The sequence below is a fragment of the Bufo bufo genome, chromosome 10, assembly GCF_905171765.1.
Source record: "Bufo bufo chromosome 10, aBufBuf1.1, whole genome shotgun sequence".
Lineage (NCBI taxonomy): Eukaryota > Metazoa > Chordata > Amphibia > Anura > Bufonidae > Bufo > Bufo bufo.
The window spans coordinates 140,414,789-140,430,202 of NC_053398.1; the positions used below are offsets into that span (position 1 = coordinate 140,414,789).

The 15,414-nt window shown below is 41.2% G+C and overlaps 1 protein-coding gene across 1 annotated transcript in view; it reads right to left on the reverse strand.

The window, feature by feature from the left end:
- Positions 1-15,414, reverse strand: part of CDH13 (cadherin 13) — a 530,998-nt gene that overhangs the window by 227,535 nt on the left and 288,049 nt on the right. Inside the window, exon 6 of the mRNA XM_040409712.1 lies at positions 3,987-4,131. Coding sequence (XP_040265646.1) covers positions 3,987-4,131 — 145 coding nt within the window. The remainder of the gene's footprint in view (positions 1-3,986; positions 4,132-15,414) is intronic.

Consider the following 15,414-nt stretch of genomic DNA (forward strand, 5'->3'; position numbering starts at 1 on the left):
ACCACCAGGCTGATACCTCCTAGAGCAGTCTCTGTGGGATTGACTGGTGACCCACGGAGGTCAGAGGCACGGTTGCAGAGCACCAAGGGGTGAGGTAAAGTCATGGTCAGGGACAGGCTGAGGTCAGGATGGCAGAGTATATGCAATTCGGTAAATGATCTGAGGTCAAGTCAAGGGTCAAGAGGTACTTTATTGTCATTCCACTGTGCAAACAGCACAAAAGAACAAAATGACATGCATACAGTTAATTGTAATAAGGACACCACCAAAAAATATTACACAGTAATTAACCATACGCTTTAGCAATTCATTACATTATTTAAAAGTCTAATAGCAGAGGGGTAAAAACTATTTCTGTAATGATTCGTATTACATTGCAAACTCCTGTCAGGGCAGAAAACAAAGGGTCAATACAGAGGTCAGGCACAGGTCAGGTCAGGCAGCAGAAGATCAGACTCCGGTAAAGAGATAGAAAGTTGGTACATGAGCAGATAACAGAACAGACACGTTAGCATATATAGTAACACGCTAGAAAACCTATTCCTCAGGCATCCCCCAGAGGGGAAGGTGGCTTGAGTACCCAAAGGTTGTCAGCTATTGGCAGGTGAAGATTAGGGTGGTCCTTTAAGAATCGGAGGGAACCCACCCTTAACAGGCAGAGAAGGAGAGGCCTTGCTAACAAGCAAGCCGCAGCCGGCATTTAGGCATAGAGCAGACCTGGCAGCCTGACCTACCAGAAAGAAGACAGCAGGAGGTGGTTCTGGGCTGCCTGGTGAGGTAACAGGAAACCAGAGCATCCAGGAAAAAAGCCACCCAAATAGATAAATATGCAAGCTCCATACCAATCTAGCTGTGGTTACTTTGGAACCCATAACCTAAGTCCAACATGTTTTGACTGCATTAGTTAATATTTCTATCTCAACACTTACCGGCAAGAAGCAAAACTCTTCGACAAAATTTAGCACAAACACATTACGTGTATCACGCATGATAGAAAGAGAACAGATTGTAATACATAACATCTGCCTTGTTACAGTACCGAGAACAACAATCATCAGCTTATTAGGAGACACATGGAGAATCTGCTGAGAAGAATAATCATGCCAGAGGCTCTAACCCCCGTATCTGAGAATATCCTAAGAAAACGAAGAGGACATCTGGTAGCCAAATTAATGAAGTGGAGTAATACTCGATACTCGATACTCTTATAAAAGTGAACCTTCACTTTTGTGGTGGATCAAAATGTTGGTAAGTAGATGCTATAAACTGGAACATTAAGCAAGTATGACTGCTCAAAAGTTTATGGAAAACCCTGAACAAAAATGGGGTCAGTTTAAGTCTCCCCTGTCACCAGAGTTGCAGTTCACTGCTCAATATATAAATGCTCCCGCACATCCCAAATGTCCACAGTACTGAAGAGGGTCGATAGTTGCCAATGATCAATGGCATAATTATTCCTGCCCACCAGCAAGCACAATTATGTATCTTGTTGATGGCTTTCACCTGGATTGGAGCATGCAGATTTCTGTTGCATACCACATTTTTGGTGGTGCATGGAGCTAAATGAGCATTTGACATGTAGACCATGCACACTCTGCCATACCTACAGTATGTTCACGTATTAGATCAAGTCTGAGCAATCTGCACTGTATGATGAGGACAAACTGGCTAAGCAAATACCACCAGTACATTTTATGATGGTTGAAAAACATTAGAAGATAAGACACTGACTAACATGGCAGCCAGATAAGTGGCATCACTATGGAGTTTAGAGGTTTTATGGTTAGCATTCTCTTATGGCACCAGGGTCAAGGGCTTGACTACAACAAGTGCAACGTATCCATTGATTTGTATGTTCCTTATATCAAACCCTGATGAACAATGATCTCTGATGAATAATTCACTTTTTATTTCACAGGTTGAGAATATTCTATTCATCCATTTCTTATGCTGGCCTTGACACCTCCAGACATTCTTGCTGGTACCTGCAAACAACATTATGTCCTCCCAAGATATTATATTGTCTGTAGATCCTGAGAAACTGGGCTGGGTCTACCAAAAGTATCTCATATCTTTGTCCACCTTTAGTTTAAGATGTTTCTTCTCTTTTTTTGCTTCCCAAAAGTGACATCATTGTGGCCACCATTAAATCCTCTGTAGTAGTTGTCTCTGACCCTGGGATGACTCCTGTAGGACTAACTTGTCTCGGTCTGAAGCATTATTGGGAAGAGTGGTGCATCTATGTAGAATTTGAAAAACTTTGTGACAACCTCTGTTATATGCAGCTGCCATTATTGTGAGGCCACTGCATAGGTTGTAACCTAGATTTTATATCAATGTAGCTGTTGGGGATGATGATGGTTATAATATTGCACCAGGTTGGATATCGGAGGTTGGGAGAGTCAGCAGCTCATGAATATGAAGACTCCCAAGCTCCCAGCTCAGGCTGGAGCTGCTCAATACAGATTTGGGCCAGAAAACTGGTTCTGTTCAAGACAGTGACATTTTGATAAGGGTATCTGATACCAGTTTATGCCACCCTCAGATAGACTGCTATAAGAATGGTGGCAGATTCCCTTTGAACAATAAATCATTTTCTGATGGGACATTCCATTAGAAATGGTAATTTTTTTAATAAAACTTTTTATAATTTTTGGATGTTTTTCTTTTTCATTTCAATGGTACTATACCATTGAAAATGGAAAGCAAAAGGTTGTGCTTCGTGAGCAGCCAACACAAATGATATAATGTCGTATATAGTTAATCAATTGTCAGTTCACTGCTGCTGTGAGGGAAAAATGTTGTCAGCCAGGTAATCCTCATGATAATAGTAGGTGTAGAATTGGGATGGCAGTACGACAGCTCGAATGTTCTTTTAAATAGGCCTAGATAAATATGCCCTGAGAAGAGCACAGGAATGGAAGCAAATCCGATCATGGCAATTATAATGGTTTGTCAGCTCTACATTACTGCCAGGACCCACTGCAGATGGCCTGGGCACAGCTCAGGTCCTCCTCTGGACGTACCATTACTTTCTATTGAGGTAAGAGCACCGCATGAGCACCACAATCAGGGTGAAATGAAGCAGCCATTATTTGACTTATATAACCATATCCCACACAGAATCAATTAGTCGGTTAGTGGTGGTACCTTATCAAGGTCCTCTCTATAACCCACAGAAGAGAGGAGCTGAATAGCTTGCAGGACTCAACATGTTCAACTGATCAAGGAACCTGTTCAGTCAAAATGAAGTGTCCAAAATGGACGACCCATTTAACTGGCTATAGGCTAGATCGTATTTACAGGCTGTAGACTGATAATGGCTGTCTATGGTTTGAAGCAAGTACTAAGCTCAAATACATAGAATTCATATTATAAATTAATCTACATCATCTCCAGACAATGTCCCACTCCATAAGAGGTTTAGAAAGTAGAACCTATAAGTTAAAATGGGTTTTCTGAGATTTCATTACTGATGACCTACTGGATGGGGATCTGTGTGGATCTGACCGGTGGTTTGAGAAGGGACTGGCGCTCCTGTGAGCATTGTGGCCTTCTCACAGCTCACCAAGCACAGCGCTGTACGTAGTATATCGGCTGTGCTTGGTATTACTGTTAGACCCATTCGCCTCAATGGGGGTGAGCAGCTCCTAGGCTACATGACCGATAAACATGTCGTCAGCGGCCTAGGAAAAGCTGAGAGAAGGCTGCTGTGCTACTGCGATTGCCGCTGCCTTCCCGAACAGCTGATTGGTGAGTGTCCCAGGTGTCGGACCTCCAATAATCAGATACTGATGACCCATCCAAAAGGTCATCACTATTAAAATCTCAGAAAACCCTTTTAACAGTGCATAAGGCATGCAGATACATATTCCACTGCAAGTAATAGCAATAGTTGACAAATCTGAACTGTAACGTTCACCAACAATTTGCAAAATTCGTACAAAATTGGCAAGAAATTAAGCAATAAATAGTGGTACACTCACCTGTCGGAGACCCTTCTAGAACATGTCCAACATATGGGCCTTCTTTGAAGATTGGTCGGTTGTCATTCTGATCGATAACCATGACCTCCAAATCAACAGGTCCCTCAATGGTTTTTCCACTCTCGTCTGTGGTTTCCACTAGTAACTGGAGAAAGAAAATAGAAAATCAATTTTCCGGCAGTATCAAACCAGTCATCAAATAGCCACCTTGTCAGTCCAAGAGCAATCTTTTTCCCGTTGAAGGCAAAGCCCGTCACTTATCGTCCCATTACACAACTTTAAGTTTAACTGGTTGAAAAGCAACTCTTGGACTCTTGGCCAAAAAGATCCATTCCTTGTTGACCTGAGGGCACACCATTGTCCAGCAACTGTTGAACCAAGTTTTTTTTTGTTAACTTAATAATTAATAATTAAATTTGCTTTCTTCACTTTCCGAGGGCCCGGGGGCTTTATGTCCAGATTCTGTTGACCAAGTGTATTTTATGAATATGAGCCTATACTATGTTGACCACCCTGGCAAGGTTTATCTTGGCTGACAAACAAGGACATTGATAGCCATTCAAATGACAGCAGGTCCATCTTCTGCAGTCAGGAACATTCAAACTGATCACATTTTTATTGGCCTCTTTTATTGAAGTCTCCACTCTAAGCCTCTACTCTTCATCGTAGCCCGGTTCCTCCTACTTTTCCCTAGAAAGTTTCTTGCCTTAACTTCTTTGAAATTCCTGAACTGTATGGCGTTCATTTATTGAGACCGGTGTTTTAGATGCAGGTCTTAATAAGCCCTTGTCCTAGCGGTGGATCCACGAAGTGATGAAAAGGCATCGGCCTTTACATAACTTCGGCGTATCCAGTTCCGGTTTAAATGTAAACCAGCTTCCTACTGTAGCTGTCTTATATTTAGACCATTTTCTACACCTAAAACAGGCATAGAAAATGATGATTGACATGGGCCTCTTCCCCGCCCATGCCATGCCCACTTTTTTAGACCTGATATGATTGGGAAAAAGTCGCAGATTGCAGTGCAAATAACCTTTGCCCTGTAATCTGTGCCAGAAGTATGCCTAATATAGGCGTATTTCTGATCGTAAATGTTTATCCATCTCAACAACTAGACTCATCAAACATTTGTCACAAATGTACAGTACACCAATGAGCCAAAACAACAAACCACTTCTAGGTGAACTGAATCATATGGATTATCTAGTGACAATGGCACCTGTTGAGACGTGGGATATAAGGCATCAAGTGAACAGTCAGTTCTTGAAGTTCGTGTGTTGGAGGCTGAACAAATGGACAAGAATTAGGATTAGAGCTGAGTGAATCGATTTGTTGAACTCAAAACTAGACACAAATCTTTTTTTTTAAATTGCATTTGGTAGAATCAGAATTTCTTGAAATTCATTTGGGTAGATTTTTTTCAAAGACAGAAAGAGATTTTTCAGGCATTTAAAGCCGATTCTGGTAGAATCGATTCATATCCAAATGGTATTTCTTGGCCAATTTGGTTGAATCTGACTGAAACAAATTAAAAAAAATTAGAGTATCTCTAATTTAGGATCTCAGTGACTTTGACAAATTGTGATGGCTAGACGAGTGGGTCAAAGCATCTCCAAAATGACTGGTCTTGTGGGATATTCTTAGTATGCAGTGGTTAATACCTACTAGATATAAGCAAATTTGTTGAAATTAGTTTCAGGTTCAATTTGATAAATTTTTTTAAAAGTTTGATTGGGGTACAAATAGATTCTACCTGAATCAAATATGCTCCAATTATCTTGAAAGTTAAAATATAACTCTCTATGGTCTCATAAGACTTTTCTGGAAACACTCTAAGACCACAGAGAGACAGTTTCAAGAGTGAGAGAGCAAGAGACTAGTATGTTACTCTGAGTTTTAGAGCAATATATATGCATTAACTGGGGGGGGGGGGTAGTTTTTCTGATAACAGAAAACGCTGAGTATGTGTGCAGAGTATGTCAGGTCAGTCAATCCCCCTTTGGGTTTCTGGGAAACATATATGGAAATTAGCACATCTTACATCACTTTACATCAAATAGGCTTAAGAAAGCTAATTTGAATATCTTTCCCAGAAACCTAGAGAGGCGTTGCCTGGCCTACAATACTCTGCACATGTACTATTACTCCGTAATCAGAAAGCGTGCCCCTCAGACAATGCATATACTGTATATTGCTCAGAAACCCAGAGTACTATTCTCTCTGTCCCTCTCTATATTCTCCTAGAGAATGTTATACAACATACCCTGTGGTCTTAGAGTGTTTCCAGAAAAAAAATATAAGTCCTAAGAGACCAGAGGACGTTATAGACCAACTTTCAAGGCAATTGGAACATATTTAATTTGTGTAGAATCGATTTGTGCCCAAATTGAACTTTTTCAAAAATTCTCTAAATAGGACTTGAAAGGAATTTCAACAAATGTGCTCATCTAACCCCCCTTCATGACAACAGTAGCACAATCGGTTCTCTAGTAGAGTGCTCTTTGAAGACTCGATGCAGATGCTATATAAAGCATGTTTACTACCTGCTGTAATGTGCCGGTATATAGTTTTGATCTGTCACATCTAAACATCAATTCAAAGTAAACGCTGTTTATGGTTAAACTCTCAAAACAACAATTTGCTGACGAGGAAGGAAAAAAGCAATTGTCTCCTTGCTGCCGTCTTATGCTAGTTAATTAGCCTTGTGTTTTATTGATCATTTTAATTGCATTTGTTAATTAACAAGCTCTTTAAAAAAGAGACTTAATGCACAGTGGCCGAGAGTGCTGACATAATGTCCCTCTGGGATGATCATCGAGAGGCTTCCAAGCACAGGATGTGACACATATTGACGTCACGCAATACATTACTCAAGGGTAACAGATTGTGTGAGACAAGTACTTGGAGACTCAAGACTTTGTCACATTAAGTTAGCCAGTTCTTGGTAATAAACTCATCATAGATCAATTCATATGTCTACTACAGACTTGAACTGCTGACCAGAAGAGATCTGGAGAAAATGGACTGTGTATCAGACCAGGGTTCCTCGGGTCCACAAGATAACATTATTCTCTAAGCCCACCCGTTATCAATGCAGAATATGTGCACGTACACTATTAGTGGAAAATAATTGGCTCCAAAATCTGCTCCAAGTTGGGTGGTCTTCTTTAAGACCTTCAAGGTCCATGTTTGTGTCAGAGCTTGACCCTATTATTGTGTACTGAGGCTCAAAGTAACCACAAATTACAGAAATAGTCAAACATCCTAAAGGTTGATCAAGGACCTAGTTAGAACTGACTGGGCCCCACAGCAAATTTTCGTAAACCTCCATCCCCCCCAACCCCACTTCTTTGCAAGCCCCCTCCTCCGGTGCAAACCCTACTCATGCGGCTATTTTGTGACTTTTTAAAATTATTTTACTGTCATATTTAACATGACTTTATTGTTTTTTTTAACATTTACAGCTACTGACAAGAGTTTAAGGCTTCGTGCAAACGGCCATGCTCGTATTGGGGCCCGCAAACAGCGAGTTCGCAATATATGGGCACCGGCCGTGTGCACACTATGGAGTGCTTCTGTGGGCTTTCTCTCCGTGCCTCCACACCGCAAAAAAAATAGAACATGTTGCCGTGTGGACGGATCACGGACCCATTAAAGTTGAATGGGTCTGCATCCGTCTGCGGCAACCGCACGGATGGTGCCCGTGCATTGGGGACAGCAAATTTGCACGGAATGGCTGGCACACATGTCCATGAGACCTAATAGACACGTTTTCTTTACCGTTAACCACAAGCATTTTAGCTTCAAATACCTTAGGTTACGGCCAAATGGTCAGGTTTCTTGATGCAGATTTGAAAGTAAGTATAAAAGGAAAGAAAGTCTACAGGACATATATGACTTTTTGAATTAAACTCCTGGTTTTGGATTCCAAAACTTCATTCAGGAACCTGACCATGTGGCCGTACCCTAAACTTTACTGAATTTTTATTTCTTAGTTCTTTTTCTTAGTACCACTAAATAATGTGAGGGGAACAGGTCAAGAGTAAACCATTAAAATGGTCTACCATGTTCAAATACAAAGAATATTTCATTGTCAGCACAATAAGTGGCTAATCACTGAACTTTTACCCTGCCGTCAGCAAAGGATTAGTGAATTCAACTGCAATATATTTCTTATCAAGCTGTCACCGTAGACTCTAATAAACTCTAATAAAGCTCTTCCTTTCCAGTCAAGACGTTTTCTCTTAAAAAAAGCAAATCGGACATTCTGCATCTCAGCCTCTATCAACAGTGCCTAACAAATGGCATCAACGACTGAAGAATCCCTCTCAAAATGATACAGCCATGATACTTCTCTTTCTTTACAACATACCATTGCCATATATACATATATATATAAGACACAACTTTAAAGTTGGACAGTTAAAGTGGAATGTATGCACATGGTGCAAAGTATTCACGCTATATAATACGTAGTATGGTGCAATCTGAGGTGACCAAAAAAGATCAAAATTCACCAAAATAGTGTGCACCCATTTATACGAGCCATATGCAACCCAATGTTTCGTAAATCACTCATAGATCTGACCTACAGGAAAACCCAATGAATTGGCCTTCGTTCACATGAACATTATGGACAAGATGAAAAGGAGTTTCTCACTACAGTCAGTTACAGGATATTCATGTCCTATCAGTTGGAGCCCAATTTGGGGGGAACAGAAGTGTCGAGTTCCTAGCTAACATCAGAAAGATACTCATGACCATCCAACAGTGGACAGGGCAACACCATACTTAAAAATGACCACAAATTCCTACATATGTCATTCCCATTTGGACAATAATTGGGGAATCCCATAATCCCATGGGATTTAAAAAAAGGGCTTGGAACAGTGTAAAATAATAAAATAAATCAAGCTCACCTAACTGATCTCCTGCTGCTCCCATTCTGATACTTCTCTTCCACCAGTCTAAGGGTCCATTCACACGTCCGTAGAATGGGTCCGGATTTGTTCTGCAACGTTGCGGAACGAATCCGGACCCATTCACTCTCTATGGGGCTGGAAGAGATGCGGACAGCACACAGTTTGCTGTCCGCATCTGTATTTCCGGAGCACGGCCCTGATCTTCCGGTCCACGGCTCCCCAAAAAAATTGAACATTCTATTCCTTTCCGCAATACACTACGGACATGTTAATGGACCCTAAACTTCATAGTTCTTCTTGACACACAAGGCCAGTGTTTGGCTGAGCAGTGTTGAGAGGGGCCAGGGGGTAGAGACCAGCAAGCTAGAAAGAGTAGCTCTTGATCTACATGATCGGCCACTCATTCACTCAATTTAAAGAGGTCCTCTGGGATTTTCATATTGATGGCCTATCCTCAGGATAGGTCATCCATATCAGATTGGCAGGGGTCCAATTCCCAGCACCCCTGTCGATGAGCTGTTTGACGAAGCGGAGGCGCTCGTCGTAACTCCATTGTATAGTAGCTGTGCTTGGTATTGCAACTCAGCCCCATTTATTTGAATGGGACTGAGCTACACCTAGGCCATGTGACCAAAGTATGTGATGTCACATGGCCTGGAAAGACGCCTAAGCGCTAGCGGAGCACAGCGGCCACTTCATACAGCTGATCAGTGGAGGTGTTGATAGTTGTACTCCCATTGATCTGGTTTATGACCTGTCCTGAGCCTATGCCATCAATATCAAAATCCAGGAGAGACATTTTAACGTAGTAATACCTCTCAAAAGCGCCACCCGCAACTGGGGCCATGTGCGCTTCAATGTAATGTCATTTCCTATATATACTGTGCATACTGGCCTCTTCTACATGGGCAACCATCTAGAAGACCATTTTAGACACAGCCCAGCTGATATTCTAGACCCTTGCTCTTCAGATTTCCATTGTTGTCCTCATTGATGAAACTATTTGCACTTGTTAGTCATCATGACTCAATGGTAAAAGGCACAATCCTGTCATCCTCGCTATATGTAGGAGGAAGCCCTGAGCTCAGCATTCAGGGAATAGCAATAGAAAATTATTCTGTTTTCTGCATCCAATGACTGCAGAAGCTAATTTCCTTTGCAGAGAGATAATTAGAAGGTGTCTTTGACTGCCATTTGGGTGACAGCGCTTTCATTTTCCTACATTTTCATAATTTGACAAAGGCCACTATGGGTTCAGAGCCGTCATCCAGAGTTGTTTGTCTCAAGCTCTGTATTCGATGACCCCTTGTAATGATAATTTAGGTTTTTATATTTTTTACATTATTCTCCTTCTATCAATAAAGCAATTTTTAACATATAAAAAAAAGTCTAACGACTATAAATCATCTCCTCATTGTATTTATTATTCATGTTCCGTCATATAGGTATAGGAAGCATAATTATTTTCATGTCACCAGGAGATGGAATATTCATTAATTTGCTACCTTTCTAACAGACCAATTAAAAACTAGTGACAATGACAGACCACAATAGATATTGCATTTTAACTTTGGGACCATATTTAATTTATTACATTCAACTCCTTTTGGGCTAAAATAGTTTTGAAAATTGGTCTTTATTAAAAAATTTCAACAGATTTTCCTCTGCAGCTTTCATTTTCGGTGCCTCTGCAGTCTGTTGCTTCCCCCTTCTTGGTGACTACACCAGACAGCTTGATCTTTAGCCCTTATCTGTCCTTTCCTGACAGCTCCTAAACAATCATTGTAGCAATCAATTTAGCTTAGATGAGTGTTTAAGAGCTGTCAGGAGTTTGGAGATGGGGCGAAGGGGAAAGCAGCAGTCTGTAGACACACGGAAAGTGTATGCTGTAGAGGAGAAACTGTGGAATTTTTTTAAAATAAAGACCAATTGAAAGATTGATTTACCCCCAAAGTGAATAGAATGCAAAAAAATGCCCCCAATGGTGTCCATACACTTTAATCCCTCAAGGGCCCGGCCAATTTTCACAGTTTCTGCTCTGGTTATTCATTTGTAATGCTGCGGCCACGCTCCCTGTTTAGTTCCATTGAATGGAGCTAAACCTCATAGTTGTCCATGTCGTACCCATTCCAAGAATAGACATATACATTCTTGGTGCAGACTGAAAAACTGCACTTGAAAAATCATCAGCCACTTGATACTGGGCTTAGAGGCGGTTTCAGTGCTGATTCGGCATAGTTTTTGGCACCGGATCTGTGCTGAAACCCATGCCAAAAATCAGTTGTGTGAACAAACCCTTTGTTATGGCAGTAGGTGTGGAACCACTGTGTCAACCAACAGATTTGGCTTTGGGCTAATCCTAAGGCTGTTTTCCAGGCATTTCCTAGTTTTCACCCTTTAACCCCTGTGCAGGGATCTGGAATTCGCTGCAGGGGAACTACCAGGCTGCAGGGGAACTACCAGGCTGCGGGGGGAGACAGGGGACTGGAACAGGCGAGTGGAGCAGCTGTGGCCGGGAGCTGCTGCTGTAACACCCTTATCTTTTTTCAGTCCACTCCTGGCTTTACAGGGAGTGCAGAATTATTAGGCAAGTTGTATTTTTGAGGATTAATTTTATTATTGAACAACAACCATGTTCTCAATGAACCCAAAAAACTTATTAATATCAAAGCTGAATATTTTTGGAAGTAGTTTTTAGTTTGTTTTTAGTTTTAGCTATTTTAGGGGGATATCTGTGTGTGCAGGTGACTATTACTGTGCATAATTATTAGGCAACTTAACAAAAAACAAATATATACCCATTTCAATTATTTATTTTTACCAGTGAAACCAATATAACATCTCAACATTCACAAATATACATTTCTGACATTCAAAAACAAAACAAAAACAAATCAGTGACCAATATAGCCACCTTTCTTTGCAAGGACACTCAAAAGCCTGCCATCCATGGATTCTGTCAGTGTTTTGATCTGTTCACCATCAACATTGCGTGCAGCAGCAACCACAGCCTCCCAGACACTGTTCAGAGAGGTGTACTGTTTTCCCTCCTTGTAAATCTCACATTTGATGATGGACCACAGGTTCTCAATGGGGTTCAGATCAGGTGAACAAGGAGGCCATGTCATTAGATTTTCTTCTTTTATACCCTTTCTTGCCAGCCACGCTGTGGAGTACTTGGACGCGTGTGATGGAGCATTGTCCTGCATGAAAATCATGTTTTTCTTGAAGGATGCAGACTTCTTCCTGTACCACTGCTTGAAGAAGGTGTCTTCCAGAAACTGGCAGTAGGACTGGGAGTTGAGCTTGACTCCATCCTCAACTCGAAAAGGCCCCACAAGCTCATCTTTGATGATACCAGCCCAAACCAGTACTCCACCTCCACCTTGCTGGCGTCTGAGTCGGACTAGAGCTCTCTGCCCTTTACCAATCCAGCCACGGGCCCATCCATCTGGCCCATCAAGACTCACTCTCATTTCATCAGTCCATAAAACCTTAGAAAAATCAGTCTTGAGATATTTCTTGGCCCAGTCTTGACGTTTCAGCTTGTGTGTCTTGTTCAGTGGTGGTCGTCTTTCAGCCTTTCTTACCTTGGCCATGTCTCTGAGTATTGCACACCTTGTGCTTTTGGGCACTCCAGTGATGTTGCAGCTCTAAAATATGGCCAAACTGGTGGCAAGTGGCATCTTGGCAGCTGCACGCTTGACTTTTCTCAGTTCATGGGCAGTTATTTTGCGCCTTGGTTTTTCCACACGCTTCTTGCGACCCTGTTGACTATTTTGAATGAAACGCTTGATTGTTCGATGATCACGCTTCAGAAGCTTTGCAATTTTAAGAGTGCTGCATCCCTCTGCAAGATATCTCACTATTTTTGACTTTTCTGAGCCTGTCAAGTCCTTCTTTTGACCCATTTTGCCAAAGGAAAGGAAGTTGCCTAATAATTATGCACACCTAAAATAGGGTGTTGATGTCATTAGACCACACCCCTTCTCATTACAGAGATGCACATCACCTAATATGCTTAATTGGTAGTAGGCTTTCGAGCCTATACAGCTTGGAGTAAGACAACATGCATAAAGAGGATGATGTGGTCAAAATACTCATTTGCCTAATAATTCTGCACGCAGTGTAGTTTCGAAAACTGCTTCAAAAAACCTAAACGTGGAAATCCAGTCAAAAGAGTTTGAAGGTCGTGTCAAGGACAAATAATTAGAATTATTAATTACTGTAAAGTCATGATGGGAAGATGACTTCACAGTGAGGCTGAGGAGCTGCCGGCTTTGGGAGCAAGTTCTCCCTTTTGATGAGAGAAAAAAAAATGTTCTTTTCTCTTTACAGTCAACAAAAATGCAAAAAATCCAACCAAAATGAGACGATCAAAGACTCTTTAATCATTTATCATTTGTGGCTGATTCCAATTTTCTGTCAATGGAAAACAGCATGCATCTAGCTGCTGCAAATTACTGCAAAGTTCTGGGGCTGCTGAGAAAAAGTTACATCTTGGCAAGAAAACGGAGGCCGACTGAAGTCTGAACTGCTGTACCGGTAATTGCAAAGTGGTTTGTGTGTGCTCCTGGTTTGAAAAACAATTGTGGTGGTTAGGATGTTCTGAGGAAAGAGATTAAACACGGAGGCACTTTATAAACCGCACATGAATGGCTTCAAACGAGCAGTGTCATTCCTGACATTTTAAGACGCTCGCAGTAGGCTCCGACTCACTTCCATGATGATTTAGAGGAACATTTGTTTTAAAGCTTTTAATAAAGAATATAAAAATATACTGACGAGCAAAATATGGTCTGGGAGTTTGGTAATCTGTGGTAGACAAAAACATCAATTGAACTGAGATGGTTGGGCGGTGATAATGAGGATGACATGCTCAATTTTTCTAGTTGCTTTTTATGTGCAATCATTCTTTTCTTGCTGTAATCACCCCTTCATGCATTGAGTTTCTAACGAGATGGTGATGGGCTTGTGGTAAAGGACAAAAGTCAAACGGAACAAGCAGAGCTGTAACTGGAAGCTACTGGGCTCCAACTAAAAATCTGTAGAGAAGGGTTTGTGTCCTTCAGGCACAGATCTTGACACAATGGTTAAGATTGCATTGTCTTTTAAAGTACCTGGAAGCAGACCACGCTCCTTATGGGACAGCATGAGAATTTTTGACTACCTCAGACTCTTTATTAGAAACTGATTATTAAGTACAGACACACATACAACTTGGCCGGGCCATATGCAGTAGCTAGCTGTCTGCTAAACTCTTGTTTGGCCAACAGAGGGAAGGCATACAAAAGAGACTTTGCAAATTGTCTGTGTCCCTCTAGTCATACACACTCAAGTTAACACAAGCTAATCATGTCCCCTCTTAGTAGGCTCTTATCAGGACTGAATAAATTGAATTATTTTAGTCTGTCCTCATAACTAAGACTTTCCATACCCTTTGTCAGTTTAGTTGCTGTTATTTGAATTTTTTCCAGCTCCAGGGCATCCTTTCTATGGATGAACTGCTTCCAGATGGGCTGCATCAAAGCTTTCTAAAGTGGTAATATTACATCCCTGTCCATGCCTCGTTTAATATATGACAATATCCTTAAAGCCTTAGAAGCAGCTGATTGACATTGCATTTTGTTATTTAATCTATCATCTACAAATACACCCAGATCCTGCTTGACAAGTGAATCTCCTGGTGTTAACTCCCCTACGACATATAGATTATTAGTATTACCGCCCAGATGCAGAACTTGACATTTATCCACAATGAATCTCATTTGCCAAGTTGATGCCCAATCACTCAGAGTGTCCAAGTCAGCTTGTATTTTATGGACATCTTCCATAGACCGTACAGTACTACATAGCTTAGTGTCATTTGCAAAAATGGAAATGATGCTATTAATCCCACCCTCAATATCATTAATAAATAAATTAAATAATAAAGGGCCCAGCACTGAACCTTGGGGTACACCACTTATAACCGGGGACCATTTAGAATAGCAATCATTGTGAACAACTCTCTGGACACGGTCCTTCAGCCAGTTTTCAATCCAATTATAAACTATACTTTCTAAGCCTATAGACATTATTTTACCTACGTACAAGGGACAGTATCAAATGACTTTGCAAAGTCCAAAAACACTACATCCACAGCCACCCCTCTGTCCTTGCTTCTACTCACCTCCTCATAAAACAGATCAGCTAAGTCTGACAACTTCTGTCTTTGAGAAACTCATGCTGTTTATCACTTCTACAATTCCATTTCCAAAAAAGTTATTTGCAATAAATCATACAACACATATCAGATCCTGAAAATTGCTGCACCGGTTTCTCTGACCCCAGTGGTTCAGTGTCCAACCACACCAGGACTATTCTAAGAGGTAGCACCATGGTGGCTCCCCTGCATTGAAAGCTAGATCCTTGTATAGGGTTTAAAGGGTGAAAACCAGGGGACTGCCAGGATAATTGTCAACGCCACTTCTGTGAGAAGGTCTGACAGACGTCCTTCTCTACCT